This window comes from Balaenoptera acutorostrata, chromosome 17, assembly GCF_949987535.1.
Source record: "Balaenoptera acutorostrata chromosome 17, mBalAcu1.1, whole genome shotgun sequence".
In the NCBI taxonomy this organism is placed as follows: domain Eukaryota; kingdom Metazoa; phylum Chordata; class Mammalia; order Artiodactyla; family Balaenopteridae; genus Balaenoptera; species Balaenoptera acutorostrata.
Window position 1 is genome coordinate 66671185 of NC_080080.1, and position 23145 is coordinate 66694329.

Here is a 23145-nt window from a genome sequence, read left to right on the forward strand (position 1 = left end):
GAGCAGTCGAGTGTCACATATCTAATCAGTAAAAATGACCAGATTAGCCCTACCACAAGTTTGGATTTTTTTCTTTTTAAAATCATTCAGTGAGTAATTCAGCTGTGATTTATTTTTCATGTGTGTACCTTCTCTCCTGGTAATCCAGATTATTTCTTAATTGGCATCAGAGCTATGCCCAACTCCTAAACCTTGGCATTTCACACCAGCTGTTCAGTGATAGGGCCTTATAAAATTGCAAAAAGTTAATATACCATTGACGGTGTTGATAACTTTAGACAGGTTAGAGAAAAGAAAGAAAACAATGGAATCTTTGGGTCTCATAGGTTGTACATATCATTTACATAACACTTTTAGAAATATTTTTAAATGAAATAACATTTTAGCATTTTTTTTTTTCTTCTCTCCAAGAAGGGGGCTAATTTTCTCATCTTATCTTTAATCCTTCCCTTGTGAGCAACCAGCATGGGGCCTTGAAAATAAGCCACTCCTGGACTCAGAGTGCCTGCCCATTCCTGTTTTTCAGCTTCTTTTTCTCCAAAACAAAAGATCCTGAATGGGGAGAATTTATTTTAAATGGCATTTGGGCCCTGTCTGTGGCTGTAATATTAGCATTCTAAACAAGGAGTTGCTTAAGGGGTCCAAAATGGGTATTTTTTTTTCTTCTTTCCTTTGATTGAGACTGGCCAAGATTTGTTGTTGCTTTGAGGATACTTTACAAGATTTTCACATTGACCAACAAATCCTCATAAACCTGTTCACATCCTTCGCATCACACCTCACTGGGCCACTTCAATCCCATAATTGTTCGCCAGTGGAGGCTTAGCTGCCCACATAGGATCAGAGCAGATAGAATTTTTAGAACTTTACGTTTTAGTACACAAATTAAAAATGTAAGTACCATATCCCAGGGAACTAGTCAGACTTTCTGAAATAGTTGAACCATCTTCTGGCACCTCTTTCTAGCCTAAGATAAACTCTTTAAATAGCATTTTTAAAACATGATAGATTCTACTTTTTGATCCAAAGTATTAGAATAGCAATTGCCAGGATTCTGTATAGGTTTGATCACATAGATGTAGTGGGGTACATATTCAGATAGGAGAGATGCAAAAGACATTTATCATGTATTTAAAAGGTACTTGGAAATTGGAAATAATAATAGATAAAAATTAAAAAGCAAAATTAATTTTTTTGGCTTTCAGTAAAATAAACCCCCAGCATCACTGGTACTTTGTAGAACCCTATTACTATTACTGTAGAATTACTACAGTAATATTACTATATTACTATACTATATTACTATTACTGTAGAATTCCTATTACTCGGAATGCTGCAGCTATCTAATATTAGAACAACGACTTAGGTATTAAAATATTTCTTAAAGGTCCCAGCTTAAATAATTTGAATTGGATAAATGTATATTACCTTATACTTTTGCTTGGTTTATTCCACTGTTAAATTTTTTTGATTTTCAGTTTAGAAAACTAAGATGGTAAAAGAAAAGGAATAAAAGGGCAGAATTTCAAGGGTGTGGAAATAGGAACCAGAGCTATATTAACAATACGAACAATTTTTTCTTTTAATATTTTACTGGTATATCTAAGCAATAAAGAGAAATTGCTTTCTTATTAACATTTGGTGCTATTTTTAGTTGTTTTTACAGTAAAACTTAAGTGACATTCTTTTTGGACTACACAAGATCTAATGTAATATTTGGCATTGGAGCATTGTTAAACCAAAACTAAAAATCTTGGGATGAATCTTTTAAAATAGTCATATAAAAAAAGATATTTTTATGGCTAGATGAATGGTTAGCTTTAAGGTTTCTAGAGAAAGAACAAAGTATTTTATTTTTATACTCAGAATAACATTCTGGATCCTATTCTAAAAACCCAAGAAGAGATAAACAGGTTTTCCTCAAGCTATCTATTTTGAGGCTCAAAGGGCCATGGACACTCTGAGCCAAAAATAGAATTTTGAGAAAGTAAATGAAAATGGGTTAAGAAAAGCATTTTTTAATCAGTCTCAGTTTGAGGGGTGGTAGGTATGGAGCGTGGTCGTGTTTGCCATTAAAAATAGATTAAATTGCCATTGAAGCCACGAAATGAGAATTAGGGCTGAGTGCCTACCATCCTTCCAAACAGTTTTACAGATAGTTAAGATCAAATATCATGTACAAATACTGGAATTAGCAATGCAGATGTAACTATGATATTTCTCAACATAAATGGCCAACGAAATAATCTGAGCAGCATGAACTTCAGCGTGGTCACTGAAATAAAGCACAAGTCATGTCAGAAAGTACCCACTTCTGCTCCTCCCCACAGATCTGGATAAGATTCCATGCTAATGACATGTGGTCTCCATGTTAGGACTAACCAAAATTTAAGACCCCATCCAAAGAATTTATCATAGTAGAAGTAGTAGATGGTATGCAGTTCCTTAGCCTTCTGGCCTATAGTAGTTTCGTTGTGAGTAATGATCACTGAAAACATCCATTAAGTAATTCAGAAAATTGTACCACCAAATGGCACTGTTCCAAGTTGCACACGCAAAACCACCCATGTTATACAGGTTGTAGTACCTAAGACACACTTGGCTGTGCACCCCTCTCCTGCCAGAGTCACCATTTATCTCCTGGTCTGATACCAATGAGTCATTCAGAATGTCAGTCCTTTATAATTTCTTTTTTTTTAAATTTATTTTTTATACAGCAGGTTCTTATTAGTTATCTGTTTTATACATAATAGTGTATATATGTCAGTCCTTTATAATTTCTTGAATACATACATAGCAGTGTAATAGGTGCCTAGCCGTAATTCCTGCCTTCAGGGAGCTTATAAATTAATAAAGGAGGCAGTCGGTAGGAAATGGATGAATCTTCAACAGCAGTCCTTCATTGGGGCAAAACTGATCTAAACTAACACGACTCTAAATCCACAAAGAGTGAAAACCACAGAATCTCCAAAGGAATAACAATATTAGGAAGGAAACAAGTCTTCCTGTATTACTCATGACAAGTGTTTTCTAATAGCTACAATTACTTAGCTAGTAAGAAAGAGCCAATAATAGGATGTCAAATGATAACACTAGTGTTGTGAGCCAGAAAAAAAAGATCAGGATCCACAGGAGCTGCACAACCAAAAAATAAATGCCAGAGGCCCTAAATGAGATGCTTCTAGGGTTACTGCTATTCTTAAATTACACTGGGAATTCTCCTTTGCAGCCGATCAGCATTGCAATGTGACACTGCTGCTCTTAAATGTATAAGACATAGGTCCTGTGGCTTCCATTATAAATGTAGGAGTTTCTCTGGTTTTCTGGAAAAGACCATCCCATATGATAAAAATTAGTAGAGTTAATACAGGAAAAGCATTGTCTTCTGACCTACATCCTTCTGTATATGACAAATCTCACTTAAGTCTGAGTACAGATTACCAAGCAACTCCTAGCATCTTTTCAATAAAAGGGAAATATGCTGAGGAATTTTGCAAGACTTTTGCAATTTTGACTTTAAAAAATTTTTTTGTCATTTTAAAAGTATGGTTTGAGTGTGCTTTACATTTTCAAAATAAATATTTTTAATCTATAGTTTCACCACCAAAAGACAACCAATCTGGACTCAGTGAATATTTTTTAAAAATTTATTATAGAAACTTCTAAACATCTACATAAGTAGATGAAATAGTATAATGAAACCCAGTGTAACCTCTGCCAGCTTTAACAATGATCAGACCCTAGTTAATCTTGTTTCATGTGTGTCCTTTACCACATCCCTCCCCTATCCTGCTCTACCCTAGGGTTATTTTTCAGAGCAAGTCCCAGAGATCATATTATTTCATTTGTATGTATTTCAGTATGTATTTAAGACTCCATTAAAAGAATTTTTAGAATAGAAATAGTAGATGTTACTCAGAACTTTAGCCATCTAGCAAAATTAATAATAATTTCTTAATATCATTGAATGTCTAATCAAGTTACATTTCTCCGATTCTTTTTTTTTATTTTAAATTGTAAAATACACGTAAGAAAAACTCTACTTTCTTAGCAGTTTTTAAGCATACAGTTCAGTGGTATTAAATTCATCCACATTATTGTGCAACCAATCTCCAGAACTCTTTTGATCTTGCAAAACTGAAAGGCTATACTCATTAAATAACTCCCCATCCTCTCCTCCCCATAGTACCTGGTAACCACCATTCTACTTTCTGTCTCTATCATTTTGACTGCTCTCTTATTTATTTATTTTTATTGAATTATAGTTGATTTATGATGTTGTGTTAGTTTCAGGTGTACAGCAAAGTCATTCAGGTTATGTTATATATGTTCTTTTTCAGATTCTTTTCCTTTATAGATTATTACAGGATGCTGAATACAGTTCCCTGTGCTATACAGTAAATCCTTGTTTTTTATCTTTTTATATATAGTGGTGTGTATCTGTTAATCCCATACTCCTAATTTATCCTTCCCCTTTGGTAACTATAAGTTTGTTCTTTATGTCTGTGAGTCTGTTTTGTAAATAAGTTGATTTGTATTATTTTTTAGATTCCACATGTAAGTGATATCATATATTTGTCTTTCTCTGTCTCACTTACTTCACTTAGTGTGATAATCTGATTTTGACTCTCCTGAATACTTCATATAAGTAAAATCATACAGTATTTGTCTTTTTGTGAGTGGCTTACTTCACTTAGCATAATGTCTTCAAGGTTCATTCATGTTGTATGCATGTGTCAGAATTCCTTTCCTTTTTATTTAAGGCTGAATAATACTCCATTGTATGGGTATGCCTCATTTTGTCTATTCATCTGTCAGTGGACACTTGGGTTGCTTTTACCTTTTAGCAATTGTGAATAAGGCTTCTATGAACATGGGTGTACAGATATCTCTTGGAGATCCTGCTTTCAATTATTTTGGGTACCAGAAGTAGAATTGCTGGATCACATAGTAACCCTATGCCTAATTTTTTGAGGAACTGCCATACTGTTTTTCATAGCAGCTGTGCCAACAGTGCACAGGGGTTCCAGTTCCTCTATATCCTCATCAACACTTGTTATTTTCCAGATTTTTTATTTTATTTTATAGTAGCCATCCTAATGAGTGTGAGGTGGTATCTCATTGTGATTTTGATTTGCATTTCCCTAATGATTAGTTATGTTGATCATCTTTTCATGTGCTTGTTGACCATTTGTATATCTTCTTTTTTTTTTAGCTTCTTTTTCTTCCTGTTTTACTGAGATATAATTGACATCCAGCACTGTATAAGTTTGTGTACAGCATAATGATTTGACTTACATACATCTTGAAATAATTATCACAGTAAGTTAAATAAACAAAAAAGAAAAAGTATTTTTTACCTGTGATGAGAACTCTTAGGATTTATTCTAACAACTTCCATATATATCATACAGCAGTGTTAATTATATTAATCATGTTGTATATTACATCCCTAGCATTTATTTTATAACTGGAAGTTAGTATCTTTTGACCACCTTTATCCAATTCCTCATCCCCCCACTTCCCACCTCTGGTAACCACAAATCTGATTTTTTCTATGAGTTTGTTTGTTTTCTTTTTAAGTATAATTGACCTACAACACTATGTTTGTTCCTGGTGCACAACATAGTGATACGATGTTTCTATTATATATCTTCTTTAGAGAATATCTATTCAAGTTCTTTGCCCATTTTTTAATTGCGTTGTTCATTTTTTGTTGCTTAGTTGTAGGTGTTCTTTGTATATCCTGGATATTAACCTCCTATCAGATATGAGTTTCAATATTTTCTACTATTCCATATGTTGCCTTTTCATTCTGTTAATTGGACCCTTTGATGCTCAGAAGTTTTTAGAGATAGTCAAATTTATCTATTTTTTCTTTTCTTGCCTGTGCGTTTGGTGTCATAGCCAAGAAGTCACTGCCAGATTCAGTGTTATGAAGCTTTTCCCCTAAGAGTTTTATAGATTCACTGTTAGGTTTAGGCCTTTGATCCATTTTGAGTTCATTTTTGTCTATGGTGTAAGGTAAGGATCCAACTTTATTCTTTTGCATGTGGATATCCAGTTTCCCCACACCATTTGTTGAAAAGACTGTCTTTTCCTCATTGAATAATCTTAGCACCCTTGTTGAAAGTCATTTGACCATATATGTAGGAATTTATTTCTGAGCTCTCTGATGTATTCCATTGGTCTATATGTCTGTCTTTATATATCACTCTATACCACACTGTTTTGACTACTGTGGCTTTGTAACTAAGTTTTGAAATCAGAAAGTGTGAGACCCAACTTTGTTATTCTGTTTCAAGATTGCTTTGGCTATTTGGGGTCCCTTGAGATTCCATATGACTTTTATGATGGATGTTTCTGGTTTTGCAAAAAACATCATTGAAAACTTGATAGGGTAAATCACTTTGGGTATATTGATATCTTAATATTAAGTCTTCCATCCATGAACATGGAATGTCTTTCCATTTATTTGTGTCTTCTTTGATTTCTTTCAGCAACATTTTGTAGTTTTCAGTATACCAGTCTTTTGCTTACTTGGTTACGTTTATTTCTAAGTATTTTATTCATTTTGATGCTATTTTAAATGAAATTGTCTTAACTTCCTTCCTGGATTGTTCATTATTAGTATATAGAAATGCAATTGACTTTTGTGTCCTGATTTTGTATCCTGTAACTGTGCTGAATTCATTTATTAGTTCTAACAGTTTTTAGAAACTCTTTGGCGTTTTCTACATATAAGATCATGTCATCTGTGAAAAAAGAAATTTTACTTCTTCTTTTCCTATTTGGATGCCTTTTATTTCTTTTTCTTTCTTACTGAATTGCTCTGGCTAAGACTTCCAGTACTATGTCAACTAGAAATGGCAAAAGCAGGCATCCTTGTCTTGCTCCTGGTCATAGAGGAAAAGCATTCAGACTTTAACCATTGAGTATGATGTTCCCTGTGGGCTTTTTATTTATGTCCTTTTTTGTATTGAGATAGTTTCCTTCTATCCTCTGTTCCTAGTTTGTAAAGTGTTTTTCTCCAGTGGTTTTGTAATTTTTTTACAGTTTATTGTATGTCTCTTACGTGTCTTTAATCTGTACATTCTCACTCAATCTTTTTTTTTAACCTTGCTTATTTCTGTTGAAATAACCAGATCATCTGTCTTATAGAGTGTCTGAGAGTCTGGGTTTTCTTGATTGCATCTCCATTGTGTTCCTTTGTCACATATTCTTTTGTCCCCTGTATTTCCTGTGAATTAGTAGCTAGAGCCAGAAGCTTATTTAGATTCAGGTTTAATGGTTTGTTTGTTTGTTTTGGTCAAGACTTCATAGGTGGGGTATATCCTTCCAGTAAGAGATGTGTAATGTCTGGTTGCTCTTGTTTTAAACTTCAGCTTGCTGGTTGGACAGTCTCCTCTAACAATCCATTGTAATTATCCTGTAAATGCTTTCTTCTTGGCTCAAAGTTAGTTGATTAGGAAGGAGAAAACTCCAGAGTTTTGGGCGGGGGAGGGGGGAGTTAAACCACAAGTTCATTAACTTAGCAGAACCAAGTATATGTGGATGCACATCAGAAATAAAAAGATGTGACAGTGCTTGTTGCAAATAACTAGCCCATAGTTACTTTTGGTGAGGCAAAGTGTTGAGATAAACCTAAACCACTTTCTGAATTTAGAGATTTTCTCAAATATCTTCTCTCCTTGAATATCTCTCCAGTATCAGTGCAGATCCTTGTTAAGGCTTCCTGGTCACCTCTAGGAGACAGATAGATATCCTCAGTGGCTCATGCAGGTGCCACATTCCTTTATTATCTTTTCAACAACATAGTGAATTTCAGTTTACCAGCCATAGTTCTGAGTCAGTGAACTAATGTGATTAATCTATAGGTTTGCTTGATGCTTGGTGGGTAACTTTAAAGGTAAATCCAACTCTGCCCCTTGAGGCTTAAGTCTAGCCTTAGGCATTTAATCTACAGGCAGTTTCCTTGCAAATCTCACTGTAAGAATACTATTTAACAGAGGTTTATGTACAGTGTATATACATTGTAATCTTGACTTGGAAGTGATCAACTATTTACATTAGGGAAAGAATGCTATGCTCACATCAGAGAGCTGAGAAATGGAATACCTTTCCCTGGTAGTTAATCACATGACAATCAGAGTTGCTATTTGAGGAAGAACTAATACTAGAATACTCCACTTTTCTTTCTTGTTATGGTAGCTGATAATTTTGTATGATGTTGATATTCTTAAAGTAGTCCCACAATTTTATCCTTTGACCCTACCACAAACAAGACCTCTCTGAATTATTATGTTGTTCCTCAAATGCTAAAACATAACATCATTTTGTGAATACTGAAATTTTTCAGGGACTATACATTGAAGGTACTAAATTTGGAACGTACCTCAGTAATTAACTGTTTATTGCCATTTATCACTACCAGCCATTTGTTGATAAACTTGGGCAGAGTCAAGATTTTTCCAAGACCTGTTCTTCCAAGTCATTTGTTAATTGACTGTAAGCAATGGATTTGGGCTGTGCTTAAGTGCCTGCTCACAAATCTCACCCTTTAATGATTAAAGGGTATAAGCTAACAGGTGTATGTGACCCACCCATGGAGATCACACTGCTTGGCTGTGCAAGTAACTGGTTTATTTTTTAAAGAACACTTCTAGGTTTCTACTGAATTGGTGCAGTATTTGGATCCTATCTGAATGACACTTCCTCCCCTTTAGTTCCTAGATCTTCAGAGTATGGGACAACACCTTTGCCAGTTTGCTAGAGTTGGGTCATCTCTCCTAGTGATGAGAAGCTTGGTTGACATCTTTTGGGAGAACCAATGACACTCCCTCCTAGGAGTGGTCACACTGCATGTTCCCCATTTAACATCCACACAAATCAGCTTTACTGATGATTGGTCTCTTAAAAACACAGTCACCTCAAAAATATTGGCATGAGGAATTTAGGGTTGCCCTTATCTTTAAAAAGCATGAACTTCACATCCAATCTGAGTGCAGAATGTTAATGCATCTTTTTGTAGTGGAGACATGGTGTCACATGTTCAGATTGATCTGCTGTTATTACTGTAGTATAGTGATAGTAGAAATCACCACTACCACCCATAGTAACAGCAGCAGCAGCTTAATACTTGGCAGGTGCTATGTTCAGAACTTTAAATGTATTATCAATTTAATCCTTCAAACAAACCTGTTGTATTCCTGTTTTACTGATGAGGGACCTGAGGTCCAGGGGTTTAAGTAACTGAACTTGCCCACCACACAGCTAGTAAATGGCAAAGTTAGAATTCCAATCTAGACTCCATGACTGCAAAGCCCATGGTACGACCACCATGAAAGTGTGCACTTCCAGTGTTTTTCTACCCTGTATGCCTGCAGGTTGGAAGCACAATTATCTTGGAAGAAGCTCCTTCAATTTCTGTGACATGTAGCAAAAAAGTACCCCTGCCAATGCCTTGTGTTGGGGTTAGTGTTAGACCTAGTTCAGTCAAAAGATGAACTGGATGGCATCCTTGTAAGCTCTGATCACAAGGGGTTTCATTACTTGTCATCCTGAGAGAATTCCTAGATGGATGTGTAGAAGTAATGACACAGCCCTGCGGTCACAACAATGTCTTCATTGGTGTTTGAGTCATGGTGAAATCAAATTTCTGAACTGCTGTGGATTGTGCCTACTGAAAAGTGCATTTTTAGTGACACTTGAAGTTTATCAAATGCCCTAGCTCATCTGTAAAGCAAAACAAGGCAACAAGAGCCCATATTCCTAGTCCTCCAGTGTTCTAATACCCACATACATTTACAGACACCCTTTTCTTTCATTTACTTCAAATCACATTATAGTTTTTCAACATGTTAATTCAAGACATGAATCTCCCTAGAAGATGAATTTAATGGCATTTCAGTGCACCGATTTTGTCGAGAATTTCTTCTTTTTAAAGCATTTTCATCACATGAGGATCTAGTGTGATAGCAGTGATCAGGCTAAAAAAAAAAAATCAAGGAACAGTAAAAGAATGACAACAGGCCAGGGATGATGCTGATGATTTGAATACAGGATGATAATAACTTTAGTCTCTGTGGGCAGCTCTGTGTTCTAGAAACAGGAGAAAAAGATCTTGAGGGAATGGGATAATTAAAGATCACTGGATAGAAGATGAGAGCAAAACAATTGTTTTAGGCTTGGGTCTAATTTGTCTGTATAATGTTGCTTTCTCTTCAATAGACATAACCATTTTTGACTTACACAAAACAGCCCTGGGTAGCCTAGCATTGCAACGAGTTCCTTCACCTTATTTTCATGACTTTAAGCAGACAATTGCAATTTTTTTTTAAGTTGAAGTATAGTTGATTTACAATGTTCTGTTAGTTTCTGGTGTATAGCAAAGTGATTCAGTTACATATATATATATATAGAGAGAGAGAGAGAGGGAGAATATATATATATATATATATATATATATATATATATATATATATATATATATATATATATATATTCTTCTTCAGATTCTTTTCCATTATATGTTGTTACAAGATACTGAATGTAGTTCCCTGTGCTATACAGTAGGTCCTTGCTGTTTATCTGTTTTATATGTAGTGGTGTGTATCCATTAATCCCAAACTCCTGATTTATCCCTCCCTCTCCCCCCTTCCCCTTTGGTAACCATAAGTTTGTTTTCTATGTCTGTGAGTTTATTTCTGTTTTGTAAATAAGTTCATTTGTATCTTTTTTTAGACTCCACACATAAGTGGTATTATATGATATTTGTCTTTGTCTGACTTACTTCACTTAGTATGGTAATCTCTAGGTCCATCCATGTTGCTGCAAATGGCATTATTTCATTCTTTTTTATGGCTGAGTGATATTCCATTGTATATTTGTACACATCACCTTTATATATTCATCCGTTGATGGACATTTAGGTTGCTTTGCAATTTACTATCATATCAAAATAATTTAAGATCAGAGTTAAATTTAATTCATGTGTGTGTGTGTGTGTGTGGTGGTGGTGTTGGATGCTGTTTGTCTTGTCTTGTTAAGGAACAGCTAGTAGAATTTCCTGGGCATAAGAACTATAGTAAGTTTACACTGTTTCTTCATTAAACAAGAAAAATGATAAAGCATTTGATTGTATTTTCTCTATTTGAGCCTCTTCACTGAACTCTTCAGTTTTTACTAGGGAACTATATTGCAGAGAATATGAGAATATATTTTGCAAGATGTTGTAACGCATACCACTGATAAATTTTAAAAATAAATAATTGTATGCTGATCTTACGTTAATCTTATTCACTGCATCAAATAGATAAGTAAGGCTTTGTAAGTAGCTTTTCTAAGAATGAGCTGCTCTTTAATCAGGTACAAATTATGAATGAACATGTTTAATATTGATACCATATTACGTAGATAGAATGACTTTTAGGAATCAAATGTCCTTTTTTCCCCCTAAGCTAGGTATCTAGGATTTTTTTTTTAACTGACACTAAACACTAATAACTAACTAAAGATCAAATTTAATATTTTTTTCTTCATTACAATTATTTGAAATATCTGCTGTTTATTTCTTTCATTCATTTATTCCTCCACCAAACTTTGGGAAAGTCCTGTGCCAGGCATTGTGCATGGTCCCAAGGATGGAGAGAGAGAGATACAGGGATATGTCTCTGACATAGGCAAGAGCACATACAACTGTGGTACCCAGCGGCTGATGAGCCCGGCTGGGAGGAGTCGGGGAAGAGACTCTGGATTGATGGAGGGGCACTGAAAGAAGCCCTCTGTGAGATGCAGGACTGAGCATGGGGGTTGAACAGAGACTTGGTTGTATTCATGTCGGTAACCGGGGGAGACCGATCCAGTGAGGGAAGCTACTACAGATAGCTACAAACGAGCCACGTGGCTGGAGAAAAGAAAATGGTGGTGAATATAAGGAAGGTATGAATTCCAGGTCCAAGGGGCAGGAGCTTGTGGTTCATTTGATGTGGGAAGTGTGATGAATCCAGGTTGCAGCCCATTGAGTTTCAGGTGCTCTATGGGTCATCAAGTACAAAGGACCAATAGGTGATTGATATATGGGCCTACAAATGAGATCTGAGGTTCAACAGAGGGGAATGGGTGATAGTTGAAGGTATGAGTGTGTTGGAGTCTGTAAGGCAGTGTGAATAGAGTGAGGCACGGATGAAAACAGTCCCAGGAACGAACATCACTGAAGGGATAGGGGATGGATAATCAGATTCTAGGAAGATGCCCAGAAAAGACTGATGATATTACAGACATAAGGGAAGAAGAAATGTTAAGAAGAAATTAGAAGTGGTAAATACCACAGAGGAGTCAAGTTCAGAAAAGAATGGAAACATTTGGCAACAAGGTTTACTTAAAATGAAATGTTTCTTGGAAGTGGAGGCGAAGTTCTAAATAATTTTTCAAAAGTGATGTAGCAAAAAATGGTGTTTTAAAAGGCACCATTTCACAACTACAGCTCTGGAATTCGTTACTGCAAAGCACAAGGAAAGTAAGATTAAGCCAAAGACATGGTGATTTTTATGTCTCAGTTTGGGTCTAAAAAATGTGTTTTTTCTTTCTTCCTTTATATATGCCAAAATAAGCCATCAAGCTAGGACTAATTTATTAACTGTTCGGTGTTAGCTTTAGTGACATTTGACTTGTATCAGCCATGTTTGAAAAACATGAAAATATTGAAAGATTATTATAATAGGAAGATCAGATCTAACCTTGATTTGAGAAAATTCCAGTTGCTAGAATGTGGAAGCAGATCTGTTACCATGGTTACCTATCTGTTCTTCTGGCTAGTTTCCTTTCAGGTAAAACACTTAGTGTGAGATAGCTGTGTACCCTAACAGCTCTGTTACCACAAGCAAATCATAACACGGCTGCAAATCAGTTTTCCTGTCTCTGAAATCAAAAGTAGGTGTTCTTTAGAACTCTGCTTCTCAAACTATAGACTTCGACACATTAACGGGCGATGAAATGGAAAGTAACAGAATACTCTCCACACACAGTGTGGAAAGCCTCATTTTGCCAAGCTCATATTTCAGCTGTGTGTGTGTGAGAGAGAGACAGAGAGAGAGAGAGATGTTACTAGATCATAGTATAAAATGATTTTTCTTGCTGTGGATTATGGTTAAAAAATATTTGAGAAACACTGCTTTCAACTAGATCCCCTTCCTATTCTAAAATTCTTTCATTCCAGTTAATCGTCTGACTGTTCTTTTGGTGGTGTAAATGTTTCCTAACAATACTGTGGAGTGGCAGGTATGAAAACTGTTAAGGAATGACAGCTAATAACAAAAGAGAAAAACATTAAAAGGTAAATAAGGCCAACATCTATGTTGTATTTGACCACAAGACTGAACAAGCCTTTAGAATTTATTAGTATTCCAACTCGCAAGTCATTACTGTAATTTATGAAGAAAAGTTAGAGTATGCTGTATATTCACAAACAATGGAGTAATTCTTTTGATGGTGGTATAAATAAGCAACCATATCAAGGAGAAATAATCCTTTTTCAGAAGTAACAATACCATGACGCATCAATTCTAGAATTGCCCATTAAATAATTGCAGTGAGTCTCCTCCGCCTGGCCACATAAAAAGGTTCATCGACGTGGTTATGAGACAAGTCAGTGTATTTTTATTGGCCTCACCTAGAGGGAGGACACACCTGAGTCAGGTGTTTTGTTTTAGAAACAGCTGTTTGAACTTTCCCTACTGGTTAATTCTGCTCTAGGCTGTATTTGAGCATTTGTTTTTTCCAGCACACTTAGAGATACTTGGAATTCTTGGAAGTGAGCAATTTCCTATAAAACCAAGATTCAATGAGAGTTTTTCTTTACTTATTTGTAAACAGTTTTTAATTCTTCTACAACCTATGAAATTGCATAGATTTTAGGTGGTATCAAGCAGGGAAGATTTAACAAGGCTAAATCATTGTACAGGAAATCTGAGGGAAGTGTTTTTATTTGTCCCTCCCTGCACAGCTCTTGGACGCTCAGTTGGCCTATGTGTTTTTATTTCCTGTCTGCCCTCTTACAAACCCTGGGGTATTTGCTTTGCCCCTTTGCCAATCTAACCCCAGATTCTTGGCAATAATGTGTTTTCTCTCTCCTTTTCATTGCCAGTCAGCTGGCAGAGAAGGCCTAGGTGGGAGGGGAGTTGAGACCAGCAGTACCATCCTGCGATATTTTCCCCAGACCTCCTCTTGTCTGTCTCTGGGACTCCTGTGAGGTAAACCATGCTGCTGCTGGAGCTGAGGGTGTGCTGGTGGGGTGGGCGGAGCTAGTGGGATGGGTGGTGCAGGGGTGGTGTTGACTCCGCCTCCCTGGCCACAGTTGATTGGCCCATGGCTGGCACCCAGTGAGTCTCCGCCCCCTCCACCATCCCAGGCCTCTCCTTTCTCCCAGGTGTATAAACACATATGATTGTGACAAATGAAGAGACAGAGTTTGTTTTTTTTTAATTCTACGGGAGAACAACATATTTGCCATCTAGCCACCTGATTTATTAGATGAGCAAACTGAGGCCCAGTGAGATAGACACCAAAGTAACTAAGAGAACAAGGGTAGGGCTTGGCCTCTGGGTCTAGGGCTCTTCTTCCACCATTTGTCGCTGCCTCCCAAAGCCCATGAGAAGATGGGGCTTGAGGTTGATGGACTTTAGATACTTGGAGGGTAGGGGGTAAAACACAGGCAAGTCTTGAGCTTTGAAATGAAGACAATAGAGAAAATGTACAAGGTTTATATTGGACAGTATTAGAAAGCAAGACTTATTTTCTCTGGGTTTTTTGTTCTCCACTCTAAGACTCAAAGACAGGTGATACACAAAGTACACCCCAGCTAGATGGGTGGGCGACATGAAGGCATAATTTGTCTAGTTACAGTTTCTCTAATTAAATGATCCACATGGATTCCAAAGGTTTGCTGTGATAATAAAATAGTATATCAGAAATTATTGTTCTTTGGAAAAATTTAAAGGCCATAAAGGTGAAAGTTGGTATTGCTATTAAAATGCCAATAAAACCTTGAAAAGCTCACATTATATCCTTGAATACTTTCTCTACAGAATATTTTTCCTTTTTCACTAATTATGCAGGATATTCACCATGAACAGTGTTGCTTCCTGGGTTTGATGCATTACGAATATAGTAACACCATTAACACCTTGCAAATATCTCTACATCCCCCATCTTCAATACCAACAGATGTCATCAGGATATGTGTTGTGTGGGACAGACTGTCTACCACTAGTGTCAAAGGCTGGAAGCGTTGGGTAGAAGCCACTGTTCAGAATGCTGGTGCTCCCCTGTGTGTGTTCCTGGCTGTCTGATGACTGGATAGTGTCACATGAATGTCAAGATCAGCTTCCTGAACTGGCATGGTACCAGCTGGCCAGAGTGGCCATCACTTCCATTTTGAGTGTACTCGACATTGCCAGGCAATCTGAATAAGTAAAAAATAATGGTAGTTATCATCTGGAGCGAAATTGGTATTTACTATCCCTCTGAAATTAATCTATATTATATCTATTTTCTGATATTTGTGGCAGTGCTTTTAGACACTCTTCCTGGATTGAGGTGGAACATAAAAAAAAATGTCTTCCTGATTCACTGAATTTCTTGCTCCTGAAACAGACGTGTGAAGCTGAATTTCCTCTACTCTATATGTCTAAGTAACCCTAGATTTTATATTTTTTGCAATATTATAAGCAGCAATTTTTTTCTTCCTTATGCAAAGTGCCAACAACATTAGAGGTACTTTTTAAATAAAATAAGTCACTGAAGTTCAAATACAGAATAAACCACGCACTCTAAAAGCAGCTGGAGCCCAAGCCTTTTGTCCTTTCCCGCTGCTAACTCCCTCTCAGCGTGACACTGTATTTCCTGTACCCTGAAGTATGTACGTTCTTGACCTCTAAAATTCTTCTTTTAGGATCCACCTACTTCAGTTTCCCTTGGACTACGAATGGAAGAAATGATTTTCAACTTGGCAGACACACATCTATTTTTTAACGACTTAGAGGTAAGTTCTGATTATTTTATATACTCTTCATGTTGCATGTTTGGAAATAGGTGATTGGTCCTAAAATAACGATGGGATATTATTTTTTGAATGTATAATTGGAATAAGGAGATAAAGTAATTACTGATTAAATGGTCATGCGTTTTGCCTTCATGGAATTTCTGTTTTGCTTTACTTTGGCTGTTGTATTTCAGAGTTCGATTCCACATGATCATTGATAGGGATTAAAAGTTGATGTCAAGAATGTTTTATATGAAACTATGTTGATTATCAGAAGCTACAGATTTCTCAGTTACATAATCACTGTTGAGATGGGTTACCTTTAGAATCCAGCAGAATTTGTGATCCTTTCATATGCTGCCCATGTCAGACTCTTATCGTATTGGGTCAGATTCTTTTCTGTCTGGCTGGCCCAATTGGTCGTATAACATTTTAGTCAGGCCTCTGCTCTTTGGGTTGCCAGGATTCCTTATGTCAAACTGCTGATGATTTTATTTGTCCTTTATAACCTGGGGGGAAACTTTTGTAAGATGGCTAGTTAAATGTGTTACGGGCAATGGCAAACATGCTGATCTTGGTTAGAAGCATTTTTAAGAATAAAGAATATTGGTTTTCATAGCTCCATTATGAGAAAACATGCCTGTAACTACATTTCACTCCCTTCATAATAGAGATAGTTGTTTATTTAAATCCTGCTATTAAGCAAGCTTGTGGTAGAGCTGCCAACAGGCATTAATCATCAAGTTGTTGTTTTCCTAGATTTTATAAATGTATGTTATTTCAGACAGGAGAAGAATCTGAAAGATTCAAATAGAACTTTTACTGATCAAAGTTAATTGGCAGCAATTGGCCTTTAAATATTTCCTTATGTTTCCCCTTTTCAAAATCAAGCAAAATGCACCTTATTTCATAGATGAGCCAAAATCATTTGAAAAATGCCAGTGTGTGACAGAACTTAAATGTGGTTTGTTCAACATCTGTCCTGTATTTTGATTTCTTTTCATCTGCAATGAAACTACTCACAGACGAATTGGCAACTTCCAGTGCAATGAAATTATTTAAATGTGCTTCATTTTTCCCCCATTCCTTAGTGAAATATTTATTTTTACACTTAGGGTGAAATACAGAATTTTTTTTTTTTTTTTTTTTTGCATTTTAAAGTGTTTGCTTTCCTTAAGGAAATTACATGTAAGGCATTACTGTTTTTTAAGGTAGAAATATTCCAAGTGTGTGACAAGTTCAGAATTGCCTTTCTAAAAGCTTAATAATCATACTTATTTTCAAAAATAAAATAAGTTTCTGCCTTATGGTTGTGATTCCCTTCATAAGAGAACAGCACCAAAAAATTCCATATTTTACTAATATGTTAAAATTCCTTTCCTAAGTTTCCGTTGTTTCCAATGATACAGACCAGGCTGATATTTTGTCTTGGGTTCAAACCTGTTACTCTTACTGATGTTAATAGGTGTTAATAGCATCCATCAAGAAGAAATTAGCAGGAATTTTCTATTGTTTTTAAACTCTACCCTCTTAAAAATGAAAGCTTGACTGTACAGTGCCAAAACTATGTGGTAAAAAGTGAGAAGTTAGGCAAAGTAGTAACTTGGTATAATATAGACAGAAAAGCTTCCTAACTCAGTTTGGATATAATATAGCCAGATTTACATTTGTTTACTAACATTATTCACACTGAACTATATAGAGAAGGTCTGAAATAAAAGTAAATATTAAAAGTTCTAGTTTAGGGCTTCCTTGGTGGCGCAGTGGTTGAGAGTCTGCCTGCCAATGCAGGGGACACGGGTTCGAGCCCTGGTCTGGGAGGATCCCGCATGCCGCGGAGCAGCTAGGCCCGTGAGCCACGATTGCTGAGCCTGTGCGTCTGGAGCCTGTGCTCCGCAACGGGAGAGGCCGCGATGGTGAGGGGCCTGCGCACCGCGATGAGGAGTGGCCCCCACTTGCCGCAGCTGGAGAGGGCCCTCACACAGAAACGAGGACCCAACACAGCCATAAATAAATAAATAAATTAAAAAAAAAAAAAAAAGTTCTAGTTTAGGTTTGTAGTGGATGTAGTTTTTTCATAAGCCCAAATTAAAAAAAAAAAAAGAAAAAGAACTAAGGATCCACACAGATATTGAAATACCAGATTTTACTCTTGGCATGAGGACTCTTTCTTATAAGTAAAGTAGAAAAGAGAATGAAGGAGTAATTCAACCAAATGTAAAAATCAATAGTGAAAAATTATTTAAGCTTGTAACCTTCCCAAAATTGATTTTATTTTACTTGAGAATAATATAAAGCAAAAGTATAAATAAAAGATTCACTTAGCCTCTGTCTTCGGAAATTATTTACTTGCTTTAGATTTGTGCAATATTTAAAAAATACATTGGTTTTTATACTTATTTCAATCTTTCACTTTATATTTTTGTAATTCAACAAACCTGAGACTGGTCATTGCAAATATTAGTTTCTTTCAAAATAGAGTAAAATTATTTCCTGGCAAAAATAAATGTATTAGCTTAATACTCTTTAGAAAACCAAAATTATCTCATCAGGCAAAAATGATGTGGTAATGCTTGATTTCACACTCCAATTAGCAATGTACTGTGGTAAAGGACATGAATATTTTAATATATTTTAATTACATGTTTTTAGCTTTTGAAGATCTAGAGTACAGGTAATTTCAAGGAGATTAACAATCTATTGGTTAGCTTGAAGTGTGATTTCTGAACTCTAATTGTTGACTTAAGCCTCATTTTCTTTTAAAATCTTAACTTTTTGCCAGCCACTCTGTATAATTTGGTTAGTTCAAGCTGTGGCTTAAAAGAGATTCTGAATAATGAAATACACTATGTGAGGAGCTTCCAGTAACAATTCTTGTGTTATCAAAGTATTTGCTTAAAATGGTTATTAGGATATTATTTAGGAAATTTTCGATATGATTTTAAAGTAATTTAGAAATATCTTCACTGTATTTTAAGACATAAAAAAGTTAACCATTTTAGTTTTAAAAGTCTTATTTGTCATCTCAGTTAGTGAGAGTTTTTAATAAAAGCAATCACAATTTAATTCTGTTGACACTTCAGGAAAAAATAAATAAAAAGGAGAAAGCTGGGTTTTTGAACCATTAAAAATGTTTGACATGTGAAGGAACATGGGTGACAGGGAGACACAATTATCTGAGGAAATAATATTTCCCCCCCACCCAGAGAAGGGTTTAGACTTGAGTTCCATGCACTCCTGGCTTTCCTATTTCCAAGTCTGACTAACACCCTGCATATCATTTTACCAAAAGGTCTCCGTGTGCAATCCGACGATGCTTATTATGGAAGTCATTTTTTATGAATGACAGTATGAAATTGGAGGGTTTTTTCCAGCTTCTTTAGTAAAGTCTGTCTCTTTCTGACTGAATGGAGAAAGAGCTCTTTCTGTTGGATTTTTATTGAAAGGTGATCAACCGTCTGAATACGATAACATTTCAGTTTAACTTGCCTTTTGTCGGTTCTCCTGCTGGATTTTTCCACAATTAAAGGACGATATTTCATCAGGATTGATATGAGTCTAAAGAAAAATAAGGCACAAACTGATGTCGAATGTTCTCTTTCTGTCTGGTGTTAAGTAATATCATCTCACTGGCGTTATGGTTGCCATCCTAACTGATGTTATCAACATGGTAGCCTCCAAGAGTCTCTGCTCTCAGGCCACAGGGGTCAGGGTTGGGAAGTAGCAGGGACCCGCCTCTTGTCTTCTGGGTTGTACACACCACGTTCGCCTAGTCGAGTGTGAAGCTGTGCTACAACTTTCTCCTTCACGCTCCTAGTATGTTGGTTAGTTGGGACAGACCAGAGGATTCTTTGGTGTCAAGCTTTACAATGTCAATACCCCAGCCCTTTCTTGGGCCTTTGATATGTAGACTCCTGTCCCAGGTTTGATTTTCAATCACCTACTCTTGTAGCTCCTTGTTTTCACATTTTCTATTAAGAGAAGGCCTGGGACCAAAGGTTCTGGTCTCAGTAGGGCTGGGTTTGATGAGTCAAAGGCCAAGGAAAGGCACCATGGACAGTCTCCAAGTAATGCCATAATTTAAAGCAAGTAAGCTATAATGAGTTTTCTTATAAAGCAAAGAAATTAGTTTGCCCCTTGGTTTCATTCAGTCTTTAAATTTGCAATAATTTGTTATGAGTCTAAAACTTGGGTTATCGTCTGTTAATTATTTTAATTTATCTTGTTTATAAATTGATTTTTAGCTAGGAAGAAAATCTTCCTTCAAAATATCAGTCATGACAATGCTAAGTAGCTTTGATCTCAAGCGAAGCGTTCTGTAGTGACCTAATGCTTGTGCTTCCAAAAGTGGAAAAGTTGTAAGCTAATTGAGAAGTTGACTTTTTGAGTGGAAAAGTATAATTCACCTAGAAAGTGCTTTGTTGCTAAACAAGAATGAACTCTGATGCCCCGGGTCCAGCTTCTTTGTAGATGCCGGATGCTCTGGTTCCATAGGTGCTTGTAAAGGAGACACTTCCGGAAGAGCTTGAGCTGTTTTCTTCCTTCAGTGCATGTCACAGCCAAGAAACAACTCTATGAAAGTGTGTGGGCCTATCAGTAATTGCATTCTAAACATAAATGTACCCATAGGCATGTGTATGCCACTTGTCATTTTCAGCTCTGGACATGGGCTTTTGTATGTGTATTTAATTTTCTGATAAATTTAGCAAACATAAAGGATTACATTTCTTTAAAAATCCTAGTAACGTCCTTCATAACACCTAGAATATTGCCCTATACATGTTGACCATTAATGAGTATTTGTTAAATTCTTATCTGTTGTCTTAGATAGAAGATCGATTTCTGTGTCCTTTCCCATGGAAGACCATAGACTTGACCTTGCCTTTCTGTTTTAAGATAGGTTGCTTGACCTCATCTGTTTTCTTAGCTAATAAGAGTAACATCAAAGCCCTCAATTTAGGAGGCAAAATAAGTTTGCAAGCAACAAATGATTATTAGACAAAAGACATATGTATTGAATTTAACTATATTGTAACTGGTGATCAAAATGAAGCAATACCCATAGTTTATCCATTATTGTTACTCATGAATAAGTTTACATGTTCTTCCTATCTCATCATTTCTCACAAGATTCTATCATCTTTATTTTATCTGAAGTAAAAAATAGAAACATAAACCTATATTCCAAGACTTCCTTGATTCTGATGTTTAACAGAAAGTTAGGAGTCAAAATATGTGGCTCTTTAACATAATAAAAGATATTTTCCTTTACCAACAGCCAACATTGTACTTAGCAATAAAATAATAGAGGCAAATTGTCATAAAGATGGAAACAAAATAAGAATGTCCTCTGTCGCTACTATTATTCTGCATTGTTCTAGGAATTTGGAGCAGCGCAATAAGACATGAAAGAAATGAAATGAAAGATTAAAATTATTGGGTTTTTTTTGCATAATATTTGATATACATAGAAAACTGAAGAGAATCTACAGGAATTGTTTTAGAATTTACAGTGGGCTTCAGAAAAGTAAAAGACTATAGAATTAAATTTAAAAATCAATAGCCTTCTTCTAGCCACACATGTAGGAAATTTAATTAAATTATAATTTTTAAATAGCTGCAGTAACTACAACACACTAAAAAAATTGAAAGGAAAGATAAGGAGTAACCTAAGGAGTAACCTATATAAGAAGTGTTTATAGGAAATATATGAATAAAACTTTGACATCCTACCAAAGGATCTAAAGGAAGATTTGAATAAATGAGATTTCTTCCATTCCTTTTCTTTTCTGTAATATGACAAAATTGTTGTAAGGTCCATTTGAAGGATAAATAGGCAAAAATACCTAGAAGTTTTGGACAAAAAGCAGTAATAGTGAGCACCCAGCTCAACCAAATATTAAATGTTTTATAATTCGACAATAATATGAAGATTTATGTTGGCACGGCATTGACATTGAACTATAGGGAGAAGAGAGAGCTCAGACACAGACCCAACTTGTAGAAAAATTGTGTATGCATTAAATGAAACCAAACAAATTAACCAGTGAAGGAATGGATTATTCAATTTATATACAGAAATAGGTAAATTACAGAGTTAAAAATGTGAAAGAATAAAACTCAAGGAGAAAATATAGGTAGATCAAAAGGAGATCTCACATTGCTTACAGGAAATAAACTTTTGGATAGCCACTTGGCGGTAAGCATCAAGAGCCTAAAAAGATTGATACCATTTGTGCTAATTGTACATCTAGGAATTTTTACTTGTCAAAGACAAAGGCAACTATTTATAATTATAAATATTTCCAAATTATGGAATTCTGATCATGTTTCATTTCTTGTCCCAGGAGCTGGTTACATGACTATGTTCCATTTGTGAAAATTCATTGAGCTATAATATATACTTTCTTCAACAAAAAGTTATTTTTTAAAAAGTAACATTTTGAGGAGTATACACACATAGTTTGCTCTCAATTCTGTTAAAAAATTATATACCCTATGTATAATATAGTCACTACTGTTTCTCTAGCACAGTGCCTGGCCCATAGAAGGCACCCAGTAAGTACATGTTAAATAGTAAATAAATGGAGGAACAAAAAACAGATGGAAAGAGGTACTCTAGAATTTTAATGTTATTTCTATCTGAGATCCCAGGTTTTATTTTCTTATTTGTACTTTTCTGTGTATTCCAAATTCTTTATAACATATATACTAATTTCTTTTGTAGTCAGGGAAGAAAACAAACACTGTTTTTGAAAGCCATAGATAATATTAAAAGACAAAGCTATTTCTTTTTTTTTTTTTTTAGCAAATTTTTTTTTAAATTAATTAATTAATTTATTTTTGGCTGTGTTGGGTCTTCGTTTCTGTGCAAGGGCTTTCTCTAGTTGTGGCAAGCAGGGACCACTCTTCATCGCGGTGCACGGGCCTCTCACTATCGCGGCCTCTCTTGTTGCGGAGCACAGGCTCCAGACGCACAGGCTCAGTAGTTATGGCTCACGGGCCTAGTTGCTCCGCGGCATGTGGGATCCTCCCAGACCAGGGCTCGAACCCATGTCCCCTGCATTGGCAGGCAGACTCTCAACCACTGCGCCACCAGGGAAGC

At 35.8% G+C, this 23145-nt stretch overlaps 1 protein-coding gene across 12 annotated transcripts in view; it reads left to right on the forward strand.

Moving 5' to 3' along the window:
- EYA1 (EYA transcriptional coactivator and phosphatase 1) overlaps window positions 1-23145 on the forward strand; it is a 326842-nt gene that overhangs the window by 261800 nt on the left and 41897 nt on the right. For all 12 annotated transcript variants that reach the window (XM_057532324.1, XM_057532326.1, XM_057532325.1 and 9 more), the window contains one exon: window positions 15951-16040. In XM_057532324.1, the coding sequence (XP_057388307.1) occupies window positions 15951-16040 (90 nt within the window). The remainder of the gene's footprint in view (window positions 1-15950; window positions 16041-23145) is intronic.